Raw genomic sequence first — 16,739 nt, forward strand, 5'->3', positions numbered from 1 at the left:
GTGCACCGCCGCCGTCAGTGTCAGCCAGTTTGCTGTGGCATACGGAGCTCCATCGCAGTCTTTAACACTGGTAGCATGCCGCGTGGACGTGAACCATATGTGCAGTTGACGGACTTTGAGCGAGGGCGTATAGTGGGCATGCGGGAGGCCGGGTGGACGTACCGCCGAATTGCTCAACACGTGGGGCGTGTGGTCTCCACAGTACATCGATGTTGTCGCCAGTGGTCGGCGGAAGGTGCACGTGCCCATCGACCTGGGACCGGACCGCAGCGACGCACGGATGCATGCCAAGACCGTAGGATCCTACGCAGTGCCGTAGGGGACCGCACCGCCACTTCCCAGCAAATTAGGGACACTGTTGCTCCTGGGGTATCGGCGAGGACCATTCGCAACCGTCTCCATGAAGCTGGGCTACGGTCCCACACACCGTTAGGCCGTCTTCCGCTCACGCCCCAACATCGTGCAGCCCGCCTCCAGTGGTGTTGCGACAGGCGTGAATGGAGGGACGAATGGAGACGTGTCGTCTTCAGCGATGAGAGTCGCTTCTGCCTTGGTGCCAATGATGGTCGTATGCGTGTTTGGCGCCGTGCAGGTGAGCGCCACAATCAGGACTGCATACGAACGAGGCACACAGGGCCAACACCCGGCTTCATGGTGTGGGGAGCGATCTCCTACACTGGCTGTACACCTCTGGTGATCGTCGAGGGGACACTGAATAGTGCATGGTACATCCAAACCGTCATCGAACCCATCGTTCTACCATTCCTAGACTGGCAAGGGAACTTGCTGTTCCAACAGGACAATGCACGTCCGCATGTATCCCGTGCCACCCAACGTGCTCTAGAAGGTGTAAGTCAACTACCCTGGCCAGCAAGATCTCCGGATCTGTCCCCCATTGAGCGTGTTTGGGACTGGATGAAGCGTCGTCTCACGCGGGCTGCACGTCCAGCACGAACGCTGGTCCAACTGAGGCGCCAGGTGGAAATGGCATGGCAAGCCGTTCCACAGGACTACATCCAGCATCTCTACGATCATCTCCATGGGAGAATAGCAGCCTGCATTGCTGCGAAAGGTGGATATACACTGTACTAGTGCCGCCATTGTGCATGCTCTGTTGCCTGTGTCTATGTGCCTGTGGTTCTGTCAGTGTGATCATGTGATGTATCTGACCCCAGGAATGTGTCAATAAAGTTTCCCCTTCCTGGGACAATGAATTCACGGTGTTCTTATTTCAATTTCCAGGAGTGTATAAGCTGATAGTTGCAACCTTTAACTTAATGACATCATTAGTATTAAACATTTTGACACAACAAGTGTTTGTTATACTGTCCCCTATTACTTAAAAATCGTAAATTTCAGTTGTAGGTGTTGGTGAGGGCTGTCAGCTTTTAGCACGATTTCTACATGGAAACAAAAAATATGTAGTAACAGGATGTTTGGGTTCTGAAACAACTACATATAACGAGACTGGAATTCATGTCAATTCAGCACCTTATGGTAAATGGATGTTTATATTATTGTGTATTAACTTTTCTGCGCAGTCTGAAGATAATCATATACCTCAATACTATTTCCAAACAGATCACATATCAAAAGAGTCATTAGAGGAAGCTTTGATGTCATTTAGAGGAAAAATATTGCAGACACCTCCAAAATATTCTGCGCTAAAGATGGGTGGAAGAAGAATAGCTGATCTGACAAGGTGAAGCATCTTTGTGCCTTGTTATAAGGTAGTGTATTAAAGTGGCGAGGCAGTAGGCTAAAAGATGTCAAAAATGTTTAGCAGTTATACTACTTACAAGGATTGACCAGTGAAGACTGTGTTGTCCTCTTCCCCCTTCACAGTTTTCTTGATAATTGCAAACATGTACATTGAATAATTGAATTAAACATGGTTGAATTAAAATATCCATAAGATGCATTACTGCTGTTCATTTGATAGTAATGTAGTGTTTTCTGTGCTGTGACAAGAATGAATAGGTAGAGAGGAAATTTTGTTTATGTTTACTTTTGAAAAGTTGCATTAAGCTTGTAGGGAAAAAGTACTGCTTTCTATTGCAATGTTTAGTTATTCCAGTCTTAAACGACAAAAATTGTGCATAAAAAGTATGGTATTCATCATAGAGCTGGGTGGTATCTTTATTTTGGATTTGTAAATGGATAATACAGCTGCAGTGATTACCCATGATGACTAAAAATTGTCTGTGATGGCCAGCAGCTACCATTATGTAAATTTCATTGAGACTGTATGAATGTAATATAGCAGTGTCTTCAAAATAATTAATAATCATCTTCAAAAGACTGTTTGTGATCATCAGCTTGTCACCTTAACAAAGTCCTAGGAGAATGGTGACATGTTGTGAGATGCTTTCTCTCTCTGCAGCAGAAGGAAGGATACTTTTCTGAAATCAGTAACCCTCTGGAGATATGACATATGTAGCTCCAGCATTGTAATCCTGAGGTGAAAAAAAAAACACTGCCACAGAGTATAAAATACTAGGTACTCTACCACATAAAAGAAGCAAAAAGCTGTTCAGTCCCTAAGGATTGTGATGCAGTCATATTAATATTATTACAATGTGCTGCATGTGCCATCATAAAGACACAATGTAAACATATTAAAAGAAATACATGTATTACTGGGCAAGCAAACTGGTTATCTGGCCAGGGTGGCAACATGACTGTGTTTAAGCCTGAGAAGCTTCAGTATTCACACAAGCTGAGCACTGTCACATGCTATGCATCTGTGTGCACCATTGAATGTATTGCCCATTTACAAGAAGAACAGAAACAAAATGTACAATACACCTCTCCTTGACTGCTCAGGATGCTTCACTTGCTGTATCCATGAAACTCCCTTCCCCAGTGATATCACTATATTCCCCAGCTGATTTGTTGTCTGCTGTTTCAGTTGCAGAGGTTAACGTGTACTCCTTTGTTCAAATTTATGCCAATTGATTTTACTGTATTTTCAATTTCCTCATCTGCCAAATTAACTCTTCTCTTGGAGTCATTACACATGTTTTTGCTTGATGTGTGGCATTTCCAGTTCTATAATGTCACTACAGTAAAACTGTGAGTCGCATTTAGATTAGACGACTCTCCATCCACCAAGAAGTATCAGTATAAGATTTAAAGAAATACCTGCCACAGGTGAGAGTATTAAAATCCTAATGGTAAACTGCCGAAGCATTCACAACAAAATGTCAGAGTTTGAAGTGCTCATGCAAAGCAGGGAAGCTCACATAATACAAGGTACAGAAAGCAGGTTGAAACATGAAAATGAGAGCAGTGAGATTTTTGGGGAAAATTTAAGTATATAATGAAAACATAGGCAAGTTGGAGGAAATGGTGGTGGTATAATTGTCACAGTAGGCAAGAAACTCATATCCACCAAGATAGAAGTTGAAGCTGCATGTAGGATTGTTTGGGCAAGACTCAGTATCAGGGATGGGCGTAAAACGATAATTAGATCCTTCTGTTGCCCACCAGACTCATGTCCTGATGAAACCAAAAACTTTAGAGAAAACCTCAGTTCACTTGCACATGAGTTCCCCAGTCATACTGTAATCCCTGGTGGAGACTTTAATCATCCAATAATGAATTGCCCCCCCCTCCCCCCCCCCTCCCCTGGGGTCCACAACTTGTGCAGCCCTCTTTCCTTTCCTGCATGCCTTCCCTTTCCACATCCCCCCCCCCCACCCCCCCCAGATCCTTCCCTGCCCCTTACCTTTCCTTATGCCTACACCCGGAGACGGATGCTTGTGAACAAATGAAGTGGTTTCTCTTCTTTTGTCTCTACAGTGTCAAGTATCTGTCCTTACTTTGTCATTCTCTTTCCTTGATTCTTCTCTTTACCTTCATCTCCACCGCAGCATTTGAGAATTCTTCTCTTCTTTCTATTTCTTTGTTCCTCCCTTTTCCTCTCTTTCCTCCCTGTGCATGTCTGAAGGCCGACCCATGCGTTCCCACGCATAGCCAGTGATGGGGCAATGCGTAATTCCCTGCCCCAGATAGACAAGTAAGACACATACGTACCCCTGGTAAAGGCCAGGCCCAGGGAGGGTGATTACTCAAACTGGTACCTTCCAAACATGCCGATTGGTCCCTCCATCCATTCCTCAGGTGTGGAAAATCACCTAAGGCAAGAGTGCTCTCTGAGAGGTCCCCCACTAGGAAGGAGTGCACCATCAGAGACACCAGTAATCATGGGCAATACTTTTGCAATGGTTTTTTCTACTACTACAACTTCAGCCCACAAGAGGAAGCTAGATGAGGCTCAGCCACAGAAAATTCTTCCATCAGTGCAAAAGTTCCTAGTTGTTTCTAGGTCTGACGAAGGTCAAGACTTCTCAACAATAATCTGTTTCATTATTCAGAAAGTTTTCGATCAATTGCAGGTCCTGTAAAGTCTTGTTTCAGGTTACGAAATGTCACCTTGTTAGAAACAGACAATGCACTCCAGGCACACAAATTGCTTCAAACTACACTGCTACACACCTTCCCTGACCGAGTGGAAGCGCACCATACTTTAAACTCATTGGGCGGGGTGGTTTATACATGATCACTCGACAGATTATCATATGATGACATTCAAAATTACCCATCTGATCAGGAAGTAATGGCCATACATCGCGTAATGAAAAGGGTTGAAAAGGAATTGGTACCGACCCGCACTCACTTCTTGACATTTGACAGAGTTCAACTTCCATCGAACAGAAAAATGGGCTATGAGATACTTTCAGTTCACCCTTAGATCCCCAACCCTACATGTTGCTATCAATGTCAGAGGTTTAATCGTACCTGCCAGTTGTGTTCCAATCCAGCCAAATTCATTACCTTTGGCAGGAATGCCCATGATGGTGATTGTCCACCCCCATTCCCTCATTACATCAACTGTATGGGCGACCAAGCTGCTTCCTCTAGAGATTGCCCTATTTTTAAAGATGAACGAATTATTCGGGAAATCCAAATGAGGGAAGTTATTTTCCAGGAGATAAAGCCCATTCTGCTCCCATCGGTTAAATATTGCGCTGTCATCGCCTTTCCTTGAACTGCTAAGGAGGTGGCCACGCAGACTAGCGATCTCACCATTAGCACCACAGTCGTCAGATTGGCCAGCCCAAAGATCGCCCATTCAACCTCCCCACTTTCACCTGTTCACTCTAAGGATCAACCTTCATTGGCTCCTGCTAAATTGTGGGCCCCTAATTTGGATGCCTGGACTTCCAAAAGATTTTTTACATTTCCAGAGCTCACAACCGCCAACTCCTCCTCCATCTCAACGCCCTGCTTCCAAGAAGGTTCATAACAAACACAGTTCCTCTCCTTCTCCACCAAGGCATGTCTCTTCTACAGCGCCACACAGCGGTGACTGCCCTCTGCTATCTCACATGTCACCGAGATGCACCGCCGGCGGCCAATCAACCAGCTGATCACTGGCGGCAAGAGCTGCCCCCGAACAAGCTATGGATCAGGATTTTCTGCCTCTGACTGAATGCCAATCCATGCTGTTGGCCACTCACTCTCAGCAGTCACTGAGTTGATGGCAACTGTGGTGAGTATTTTCCCTTTTTAGTCCACCCTAAGTCAGTTATCCTTTGGAACATCCACGGAATTCATTCCAGTTGGGATGAGCTGCCGATCCTCTTACAATCCTACTCCCTGGTCATCTTCTGCCTTCAGGAAATGAAGCTAATCCCCATGATTGTTTTGTCTTCCCTCATTTCCAGTCAGTCCGGTTTGATCTCCTCTCTGTTGATGGCATTGTGGCACACGAGGGACTTACGATTCTTCTCGATGATACTATCGATTATCATCCAATCCCCATACACAGTTCATTCCAAGCTGTCGCTGTACATTTTTCCCTATCTGGATACACCTTCTGGTGTGGCAAGAGCCGATCTCCTTCATCTTCTTGATCAGCCCCCATCGCCCTGTTTGCTGGTTGTGGACTTCAACACCCACCAGCCGCTTTGGGGATCTCCTCGTCCTTGTTGGAGAGGCTCCTTATTGACTCACCCTTTCCACCAAGTGGATCTTGTTTGTCTCAACACTGGGGAACTTACATTTTTGTCTGCCTCCACGTCAACCTACTCTCATTTGGATCTTTCGGTCGGTACTGTTTGGCTAGCTCGGCACTTTGAATGGTTCACTCTTGCTGATACACACTCGAGTGACCATTTTCCATGTGCCCTTCGATTACGGCCACAATTGCCGTCCAAGGGCCCAAGACAATTTTCTCCTCTCTCGCAACATTTTATGACTGTCAGTTTCTTAGCATCGATGATCAGGTCACTCATGTTATGGAAGTTATTCTTACAGCCTCAGAACTTTCAATACTTCGTACCTCCCCTTTGGGCCGGCACCCCCCAGTTCCTTGGTGGAACGAGGTGTGCCGTGACATCAATATGCGAGCGGAGACGTGCTCTTCACATTTTCTTCCATCATCCTACATTGGCCACTGTATCTGCTATAAGCAATTACAGCTGCGATGCCATTGTATCATACGCGATAGCAAGAAGGCAAGCTGGAATTTCTTTATCAGCTCCTTTAACACCTTCACGCCCTCATCTGTAGTTTGGAGTTGAATTTGGTGGTTATCTGGCATGTCTAGTTTCTCCCTAATCTCTGGGCTAACTGTGATGCCAGATACCTTAGTGGACCCAATCACAATTTCTAACTCATTTAGTCAACACTTTTCTGAGATTTTGAGCTCTTCAAATTACCCACCAGCCTTTCTCCTAAAGAAACGAGCAGCGGAAGAGTGACCTCTTGCTTCCTCCCTCGAAGTCGTGAAAGCTATAATACTATTTTTTCTATGCGAGAACTCCAACATGCACTCTCTTCCTCTCGCACTTCTGCCCCAGGACCAGATGGCATCCACATCCAAATGTTGCCGCATTTATCATACCTTAGTCTGTGTTACCTCCTTCTCCTTTATAATTGAATTTGGACTGACAGTACCTTTCCCAGAAGAGGGCAGGAAGCTTTCGTCATTACTATTCCGAAACCTGTAAAAGACAAACATCTCCCCTCTAACTATCACTCAATCTCTCTCACGAGTAGTGTATGTAAGGTGTTGGAGCATATAGTAAATTACCGTTTAGGCTGGTGGCTGGAGTCCCAGAATCTTTTTGACACCTGTCCAGGGCAGTTTCCAAAAGCATCGTTCCACAAGTTGACCATCTTGTTGCTCTCTCCACTTATATCACGAACAGTTGTCTCAGGGAACGCCAAACGGTAGCTATATTTCTTGATCTGGAGAGGGCACACGATACCTGTTGGAGGACGACAGGTATCCTCTGCACACTTTTCTCTTGGGGCTTTCGAGGTCGGCTACCCCTTTTCATCTGTGAATTTATGACAGAGCGCACATTTAAGGTGCGGGTGAACACTACTCTATCCCGTACTTTTTCCCAAGAAAATGGGGTGCCCCAGGACTCCGTGCTAAGTGTTGTACTGTTTGCCATCACCATAAATCCAATTTTGGATTGTCTCCTTTCCAGTGTCTCAGGCTCCCTCTTTATCAGCAATTTTGCAATCTACTATACTTCTAAATGGACAAGTCTTCTTGAAAGAAGTGTTCAAGAATGTCTCAATCGCCTCCACTCATGGAGCATCGAAACCAGCTTCCGATTTTCTCCCAGTAAGACTGTCTGTGTAAATTTTTGGCATCGTATTATGTTTTATCCACCTTCACTACATCTAGGCCCTATTGACCTTCCGTTTACAGATGTCGCCAAATTATTGGGACTTAAATTTGACAGAAAACTGTGCTGACATTTCATATCTTAAGCTCACTGTCTGCAATCCCTCGGTACCCTCTGTGTTCTGAGTGGTACCTCGTGGGGAGCAGACCAAGTGGTCTTCCTCCGCCTATATTGTGCCTTAGTGCGCTTGAAATTGAGATACGGAAGCATAGTTTACTCCTCTGCATGGCTGTCTATCCTTCAGTGTCTAGATTCTGTCCGCCACTGTTGATTGCGTTTAGCATCTCAAGCTTTTTACATTAGCCCCATGGAGAGCCTTTACACTGTGACTGCTGAACTTCTGCTGTCCAATTGGCGAGCCGTCCTTCTGAGTCATTACGCTAGTCATCTGTCTTCCATGACTGCTCATCTGACCCATGCCCTTTTTTTTTTAGCCTCCGTGGATTTAGGGTATGCAGTGAGCCCTTCCTCTCTACTACCACTGTGAACTGCCACACTCACGTTCCTTTCCAGTTCCTAAAACTTTCTTGATAAATGGGGTACAACGCCACCTTGGTTTCGCCACTGGACCTGCCTTCTCCATGACCTTTGCCAGCTTCCCAAGGATAGTACCCCCCTATAGTTTATCGTCAGGCATTTGTTGCTCTAAACGCACAAATAGAGGATGCTACATTTATTTACACTGGCGGCTCCAAGACCACCTTTGGTGTTGGGATTGCCTATATTATTGACAACACCCGTATCAGATTTCGGCTTCCCAACCAGTGTTTGGTTTTTACTGCAGAGGTTTACGCTGTTACAGGCTGCCCAATACATCTGTTGTCATCAGTGGGTACAGTGTATTATATGCTCGGATTCACTCAGTTCTCTTCTCAGCCTCCAAGCTCTTTATCCCATCCATCCTCTGGTCCACTGGATTCAGGACTGCCTTCACATGCTCCACTTGGGGGGCATCACTGTGGAATCCGTCTGGATCCCAGGACAGGTTGGTATACGTGGAAATGAGGCAGCCAATATAGTGGCAAAGGCTGCTGTCTCTCTTCCTCGGCCCGCTGTTGCCATGATTCCCTTTGCCCATCTAGAGAGTGTTTTATGTGGTCGTGGTCCTGCTCTTTTATGGCACACATTGGTGTGCACTTCAGGATAATAAATTACGGGAAATATAACCTCTTCCCTGTTGCTTGGACCTCTTCTTCCCAGCCTTGTCGTCGGGAGAAGATAATTTTAACTGGACTCCGGATTGGGCACTGTCTTTTTAGCCATTGACATCTTTTATGTGGGGACCCTACCCCACTTTGTCCCTACTGAATCAATCATGGACGGTGAGACACCTTTTACTTCAGTACCCCTATTTTAATCCGCTATGCACATGTTTACAGCTGTCTCCTGATATCTTTCCTTTTAGCAAATGACGTGTGCTCACCTGATCGCATTCTTGAGTTTATAAGCGTTAGTGAGATGACATCGGTCATTTGAAGCTCTTTTTGGGGAAAACAATTCCCCTTCAATAGCACTTTTCTAAAATTTCCTTCCATTTTAAGTTTCTCTCTGTCTTGAGTTTCACTCCCATAGCTGCTGATTTAAATTCCTGTTTTTTATGACCATAGCTGTTTTGTGCCCTGAAACCACAATATAAAAAATAAGTTAGAAAGAAAGAACGAATCAGGAAAATTACAGTTTTGTTATAAGAGGGCATGATAAGACATCCTGTGAAACTTTACTAAATGCCTTCTCGGAAAACTACCTTGAACAGGTTAGGAACAGCACTCATGATGGAAATATATCGAATCTAATGGGCTGCAACCAACTCTAACCTCTTTGAGGATGTCCACATCAAAACTGGTATCAGTGACCATGATGCCAGTTGTGGCAACAATGATTTTCGAAGTACAAAAGACATCTAAAACATGCAGAAACACACACACACACACACACACACACACACACAGTAAGCCAGATAAAAAATCAGTAGTGTCATAAGTCAGTGAGGAACCTGAAACATTCAGCACAGGGCGGAGCATGTAGAGGAACTCTGGCTCAAGTTTAGAGTAGTAGTTCATTATGCACTGTATAGATATGTACCCAGTAGAACAATTCACAATGGGAGGGAACCTCCTTGGTATAAAATGTATAAAGTCACTGTAAAGGCACTTTTAAAGAAACAGAGATTACTGTGTAATAGGGATAAAACAAAGCATAAGGCTATACAGGCTGGAGAAAAATTGTGTTACAAAATTTTAACCCTGTATAGCTGATGCCAGTAGGAACCAAAATTACTAATGTTGTGTAGGTCAACAAAGCATCATTTTTAAACAATGGAAACTTGGCACCATGTGCTCTGATTGACCAAGGGATTGCCCTGTTGCCGTTCATTGGTTGACGGGCAGCGCTGTGGTTGTCGGCTTGTACAAACAAACGTCACTGCCCCAACGTGATACACACACATGTCGAATAGATCTTGCTGGTTGTCTCCACCTCATGTCATAGGCATTCTCACGCAAGCTTTGCTTCGGAGCGCACGCACGTCACCTGCAATTTAGTCATACAGTAAGCATGGCGGTACAGTATTCTTTTGAAGAACAACGAGATATGGTTTTTGTTTATGGACTAGCTGAGGGTAATGTGCATGAAGCTCGACAGTTATATGAGGAACGGTACACAGCAAGACGCCACCCACACCTGCAAACATTTACAGCAATTCATCGGCGAATTGGCGTAAAAGGCTCATTAGCGGGATATCATGGTGATGCTGGAAGACCTCAAACACGGTGGGATGCTGCATTTGAAGAGACTATGGGGGTCACTCATTGTTTAGTCTTGGAGGTTTTGAAGGATGACAGCCAGCATCCATTTAGTTTCCACCCTGTCCATGACCTAAATCCTTTGGCAGACTATAAACACAGGCTAGGGTCTTACCGGTGGTTTCTGCCACGTGTTGCATAAGATCCTGACTTCCCCGCCATTGTGTTGTTTACCGACAAGTGCATCTTCTGTCAGGATGGCCTCTATAACACTCGAAATGTCCATTAGTGGCCAAGGGGAAATCTTCACGTCACATACATCAGGAACTATTTTTGCTCAACTGTTGGGCATGCAGTGTGGTGACCATTTGAACGGGCTGGTCCATCTGCTTGTTCAACTTACCAGCACAGATTTCCTCCACTTTTTGCAAAAAACTCCACCTGGCCTGCCGGAAGATGTTCCTCTGGACATACAGCTATGAATATGGTTGCAGCATGATGTGGCACCTGCAAATAACAGTTATGCTGTGCATGGATAGTTAAATGAACTCTTTGGTGTCCTGCTAATTGGCAGAGGGGCTCATAGGACATGGCCGCCATGATCACCAGATCTCACCCCATCGGACTTTTTGCTTTGGGAAGCCTTCAAGGTTTGTGAACCACCTAGAACTGAAGAGGAATTAATGGATCACATTCAACATGCCGCCAATCACATCAGGGCAATGCCAGGAATCTTTGAAAGAGTTTGACAAAACACTGTTCGAGCACTTGCTTTAAGTAAACGATGTCTTAGCTAGAAAAAAGGCCCTTTTCAGGGCTGACACAATTTATAAAATTTTCTGTACACAAACTAACAGCTGTTGATGTGTTTGTTTTCACTATGTATTCCATGAAACTACAATGGATTTGTCACGAACCCGGCAGATTTGCCCCCCCCCCCCCCCCTCCCTTCACCGGCACCCAGAGTGGAAGGCTGGCACACTGCAACTGAGCATGTGGACTGCCTTGGATACATCGCGATCTCCAGCAGGCAAAGCATTCGCAGCCATGCGTTGTCCAGAGCATGTGGAAATAGGGCAATTCCACGGCCAATTGGAGCATGTGGCGCTAAGTTTCCGTAGTTTAAAAATTATGCGTTGTCGACCTGCACAACATTAGTAATTTTGGTTCCTACTGGCATCAGCTATCCAGGGTTAAAATTTCGTGACACAACTTTTCTCCAACATGTAGAGAGAAAAACACACATTTGGCTATCAAGAGAGGAATGTGTGATGCCTTCAATGGCTACTGTACAGGAAAATTGTCAAGTGATCTTCCACAGAGTGCAAAGAAAGTTGAGTCGTATGTATAAGCTGTTAGTGGCACTGAAGTTAGTGTCCAGTCCCTAGTGAATGAAACATGTACTGAAATTGAGGGTAGCAAAAGCTGAAATGTTTAACATTATTTTCAAATGTTGCTTTACAAAGGAAATCCCAGGAGAATGGCCCCAATTTAATTCCTGTGCCACTGAAAAGATAAGTGAAGTAAGTATTAGCGTCAGTGTTGTCGAGAAACAGCTGAAATCATTAAAACTGAACAGAGCTCCAGGCCCAATAGAGTCACTGAGTTAAACCCCCTTCTAACCATAATCTCTCATAGATCCCTGGAACAAAAAACTGTGCCCAGTTCTTGGAAAATACACAGGTCACACCCATCTACAGGAAGGATAGTAGAAGTGATTCACAAAACTACTGTACAATATTCTTGACATCAGTTTGTTGTAGAATCTTAGAACATATTCTGAGCTCAAACCTAATGCAGTATCTTGAGCAGAATGATCTCCTCAATACCTACCAGCATTTATTTCGAAAGCATTGATCATGTGGAGCCCAACTCACAATTTTCTCATGTGAGACATTGGAAGCTTTGGATCAAGGCAATAAGGTAGATTCAATGTTTCTTGATTTCCGAAAAGCTTTTGAAGAAAGTATGATCTTATGTGGTATCAAGTGAAATTTGTGACTGGATTGAGGACTTTTTTGTAGGGAGAATGCAGCATGTTATTTTGGATGGAGAGGCATCATCAGATGTAGAAGTAACTTCGGGCATGCCTCAGGGAAGAGTGTTGGGATCTTTGCTGTTCATGTTGTATATTAATGACCTTGCAGACAATATTAATAGTAAAATCAGGCTTTCTGTAGATGAGGCAGTTAACTACAATGAAGTAATGTCTGAAAGAAGCTGCATGAATATTCAGTCATATCTGAATAAGATTTCAACATGGTGCAGAGATTGCTAACTTGCTCTGAATGTTCAGAAGTGTAAAATTTTGCACTTCAAAAAACGAAAAACAATAGTATCCTGTGACTATAATATCAATGACCCACTGCCGAAATCAGCTGAGTCATATGATTACCTGGATGTAATACTTTGTAGGAATATGAAATGGAAGGATCACATAGGTTCAGTGATGGGTAAAGCATGTGGTTGACATTGGTTTACTGGTGGAGTGGGAGAGTGCAATCAGTCTATTAAGGAGATTGCTTACAAATCACTGATGCGACCGATCTAGAAGATAGTCATGTAAAAGAATGTGTAATTAGATGAATGACGAGCACTAATTTCATTTAACAAAGGTTTATTCAGCCCTAGCACATACAAGAGCGCGGACCGAACTGCCTTCGGCCAGAACACATACAGTATGTATACAGCTACAGAACATTCCAGTACAATGATTCTTGACAATTGTGGATACTTTTAGAATGTACTCGGACCAAATATAGAAATTAAAGTTGTACAGTCCATGTGAGTTTTGAACTCACGACCCTCCATGAAACAGTTTAGTATCATAACCACTACACCACGGTGCTACTCAGCTTCTTCTGCGACATTGCCCCCTCCTTAAGAGAACAGCGTCTCGGTGTTATATCCTTCTAGTCCAGGAATGAGTCATTGGTCCTACAAACTCCGACTCTCGATGACTGATGCTTGCCATGGTGGTGATCTTCTTAGAACTTCTTTTTCCGCTTGTTGCCTGTTGCTGGAGCTTCGAATTTACTCTGGGTGGCAGGATCCTTGTAGGGCTTCATTCGAAGGATGTGGACTGTATCTTTGATCTTTTGTTGTCCTGCGTCGCAGTCGAAATCTTCAACTTAATCAATTACAACAGACAACTGTCTTACAACATTATGAGGCCCAAAGTAGTGCCTGAGAAGCTTCTCAGAGGCACCAAACTTTGAACAGGAGTGAAGATCCAGATGAGGTCACCAGGCTGGTAGTCAACAGGGCGGTGGCTCGTGTCATTCCTTCGGTGATCATTTTCTTGGGCCTGCAGCATGCTGAGCCGAGCTAACTGCTGATCTTCCTCATCTCTGATTAACACCTGGCCAATGTAGTTGTTGTCCATGTCATCAGGATGTAAGGGAAACACAGTGTCCATCGCCGTAGTCACCTCACACCCATGCACCAGGAAAAATGGCGTAAATCCTGTGGTGTCTTGTTTGGCGGTGTTGTAGGCAAACATCACGAAAGGTAGCACCTCATCCCAGTTGCTCTGCTCAACATTGACGAACATTGATAGCATGTCGGCCAAGGTCTTATTAAGATGTTCAGTAAGCCCGTCAGTTTGCGGATGGTAGGCAGTCGTCATGTGATGAGTAATGTTGCACCGACAGTTTATCTCTGTCACAAGATTCGATTTAAAAACTTTCCCTCAATCCGTAATTAACGACCTTGGGGCACCAGGCTTTAATACAATGTCTTCCATGATGAATTTGGCTACCTTGGATGCTTTGGCTGTTTTCATGGCTTTTGTAATGGCATAGCATTTCAGATAATCAGTGCAAAGAATAATACAGTTTTTGCCACTAGCAGACATTGGAAATTGTCCAAGGAGGTCAATCCCAACACACTGGAAAGGCGTTTCGGCTGATGGAATTGGTATGAGTTGGCCAGGTGGCTTTTGAGGAACTGCCTATCTTCTCTGACACTCTCGACAGTGGGACACATAGTGATGGACACTCCTAAATAAACCTGGTCAGAAAAATCTTTTACGGATTCTATCATATGGCTTAATAAATCAGAAATGTCTGGAGTCAGGTGTGTCATGGAATTTCTGTAGAACATCTAAGCACATGTGTTTAGGAATCACTAGTAGCCAGCTCTTTCCAAACAGATCAAAGTAATCCATTAACTACCTTAAATTGTCCTTTCACATCCTCTGACCGATTTAAGGCAAGGATAATTTGAGATATCTTGGCATCCTTCTTCTGCTCAGCAGACAGATCCTGGAGTGCAGCGAGGCAGTCACTATCTTCATCAAAGTCTTGATGATTTTGCACAGGGTTTCTTGAGAGACAGTCGGCATCTTGGTGTTTTCTTCCACTTTTGTTCACTATGGTAATGTCATACTCTTGAAGACATTGTGCTCACCTGGCAAGTCGTCCTGTTGGATCCTTAAGACCTGTCAACCAACAAAGTGAATGAACAACTCTTGGAGTGGCCTGGCTTTGATACAAAAGTCTTTGATAAAATGACGGTAATAAGAGAATAATCCAAGGAAGCTTCTCACATCTCTAATACTTTCAGGAATAGGAAATTCCGTTATAGATCCCACTTTTTCTGGGTCTAGCTGCACACCTTCATTTGACACAATGTGTCCAAGTATTTTGATTTCTTTTGCTCCAAAGAGACACTCTCTTGGATTAAGTTTCAGTCCGCCTTGTTGGAGACATTTAAGAATGGCCCTCAGTCTTTTTATATGTTCATTAAATGTCTCTGAGAACCCTGTATGTCATCTGAATAACAAAGACACATCGTCCACTTCAGGTGAAGTTGAAGATAATCCATCATCTGTTCAAAAGTCACTGGTGCATTACACAAACCAAACGACATTACCTTAAGCTCATACCAGCCCTCAGGGGTGATGAATGCAGTTTTATCATGAACAGTCGCATCTACTTCGATTTGCCAGTATCCCAAATACATGTACATGGCGGAGAAAAACTTAGCCCACTTCAGACAATCTAGTGTATTGTCAATTTGTGGAAGAGGGTAAACATCCATTTCAGTTAAGCTTCCTGTAATCAACACAAAAGCGCCAACTGCCGTCCTTCTTCCTGACGAGGACCACTGATGATGATCATGGGCTCTGCAAAGGCTGAATGATGTCATTCTTCATTATTTTCTCTACCTTGTCGCAAGTTATTCGACGTTCCATTGCTGAAACACGGTATGCTCACTGGCTTATTGGTTGATGGTCTCCAGTGCTAATCAGGTGACCTGAAGTAATATTCAGAGGCTTCTCGCACCAGGGCGCAAGGAAATAACAGTGCTGTGCCTCTCCAGAACATTGGAAGAATTGGATGTCTCCCCAGTGTGCTGCGATACCCGCCACTGATGGTCATGTGGAGTAATGTAGAACCACGATTCATTAATGAACTCAGTGTGATGCCATTCATCAGTAGGTCTTGTTTCCTATATATGACACCACTCCAAATGCAGCTGTTTGTGTTGTGGTGTTAACTGCAGCCTTCAGTTGGTATAGTAATTTCCTCACATCCGGCTGTTGCTAGTCTCTGACTTATGGTGCAGGATGACACAAAATGTTGCCGGGTTGCCATTACTTGTTCTTGAATGGCAGGCCCAGATGTTAGGAGTTACGATTTGCTTGGTGCTGCAGGGATGCCACATGAATTTCTGTTAGTGTTACTGTGTTGTACTATGACCATGCCTTGCAGTACTCCCACACAGTTCTCAAAACAGTTGTTTACCTAATGTACATAAATCAGAAGGCTGCGGCTCTTGCTGATAAATTATTTTGTTCTTAGACTCTGTTACACAGTGTATGATGTCTCATGAGATGCCATCATAAGAGATCCAGGCTTGATATTATCTTCTTCGGCATTGTTTATTATTGGTTCACAGATTCTTCCATCTGGTTTATTCCTTGGAGCTGCAGTTGGCAGTGAAGCCTCTGTGCATTTGCTCTGACTTCATAATATTGGTTGCTGCGCCCCGAAGCCACCTATAGCCCAATGAATACATCAAACAGAAGGTGCACAAAAGCCAAAACAAATGTGTTCAATATTTACAATGGATTTACAAAACATCATCTTACCTAACATTAATCACTACAGGAATAACATTATAAACCAACACGCTCATTTATTCCTACCTAACACTAAGGGAGCAGAAATTTTAGTGTGGCGAGTTTAAAGTTCCTGTAGTCTAAAAATTTCCACACCATTTTAGTGCACAATACAGCGATTGTTTCTTGTGTTGTTCAGACGTGGTCAACCTAAAACTT

At 44.1% G+C, this 16,739-nt stretch overlaps 1 protein-coding gene across 5 annotated transcripts in view; it reads left to right on the forward strand.

Annotated features, from left to right (window-relative positions):
• The window catches only part of LOC126354077 (pseudouridylate synthase TRUB1-like), a 117,634-nt gene that overhangs the window by 19,032 nt on the left and 81,863 nt on the right, over positions 1-16,739 (forward strand). For all 5 annotated transcript variants that reach the window (XR_007565263.1, XM_050003457.1, XM_050003456.1 and 2 more), the window contains 2 exons: positions 1,360-1,497; positions 1,582-1,702. Coding sequence is in view for 4 of the 5 variants with exons in the window: in XM_050003457.1 (XP_049859414.1) it covers positions 1,360-1,497; positions 1,582-1,702 (259 nt within the window). In the remaining variant the exon portion in view is untranslated. The remainder of the gene's footprint in view (positions 1-1,359; positions 1,498-1,581; positions 1,703-16,739) is intronic.

The sequence above is a fragment of the Schistocerca gregaria genome, chromosome 3 (assembly GCF_023897955.1).
Source record: "Schistocerca gregaria isolate iqSchGreg1 chromosome 3, iqSchGreg1.2, whole genome shotgun sequence".
In the NCBI taxonomy this organism is placed as follows: Eukaryota; Metazoa; Arthropoda; class Insecta; order Orthoptera; family Acrididae; genus Schistocerca; species Schistocerca gregaria.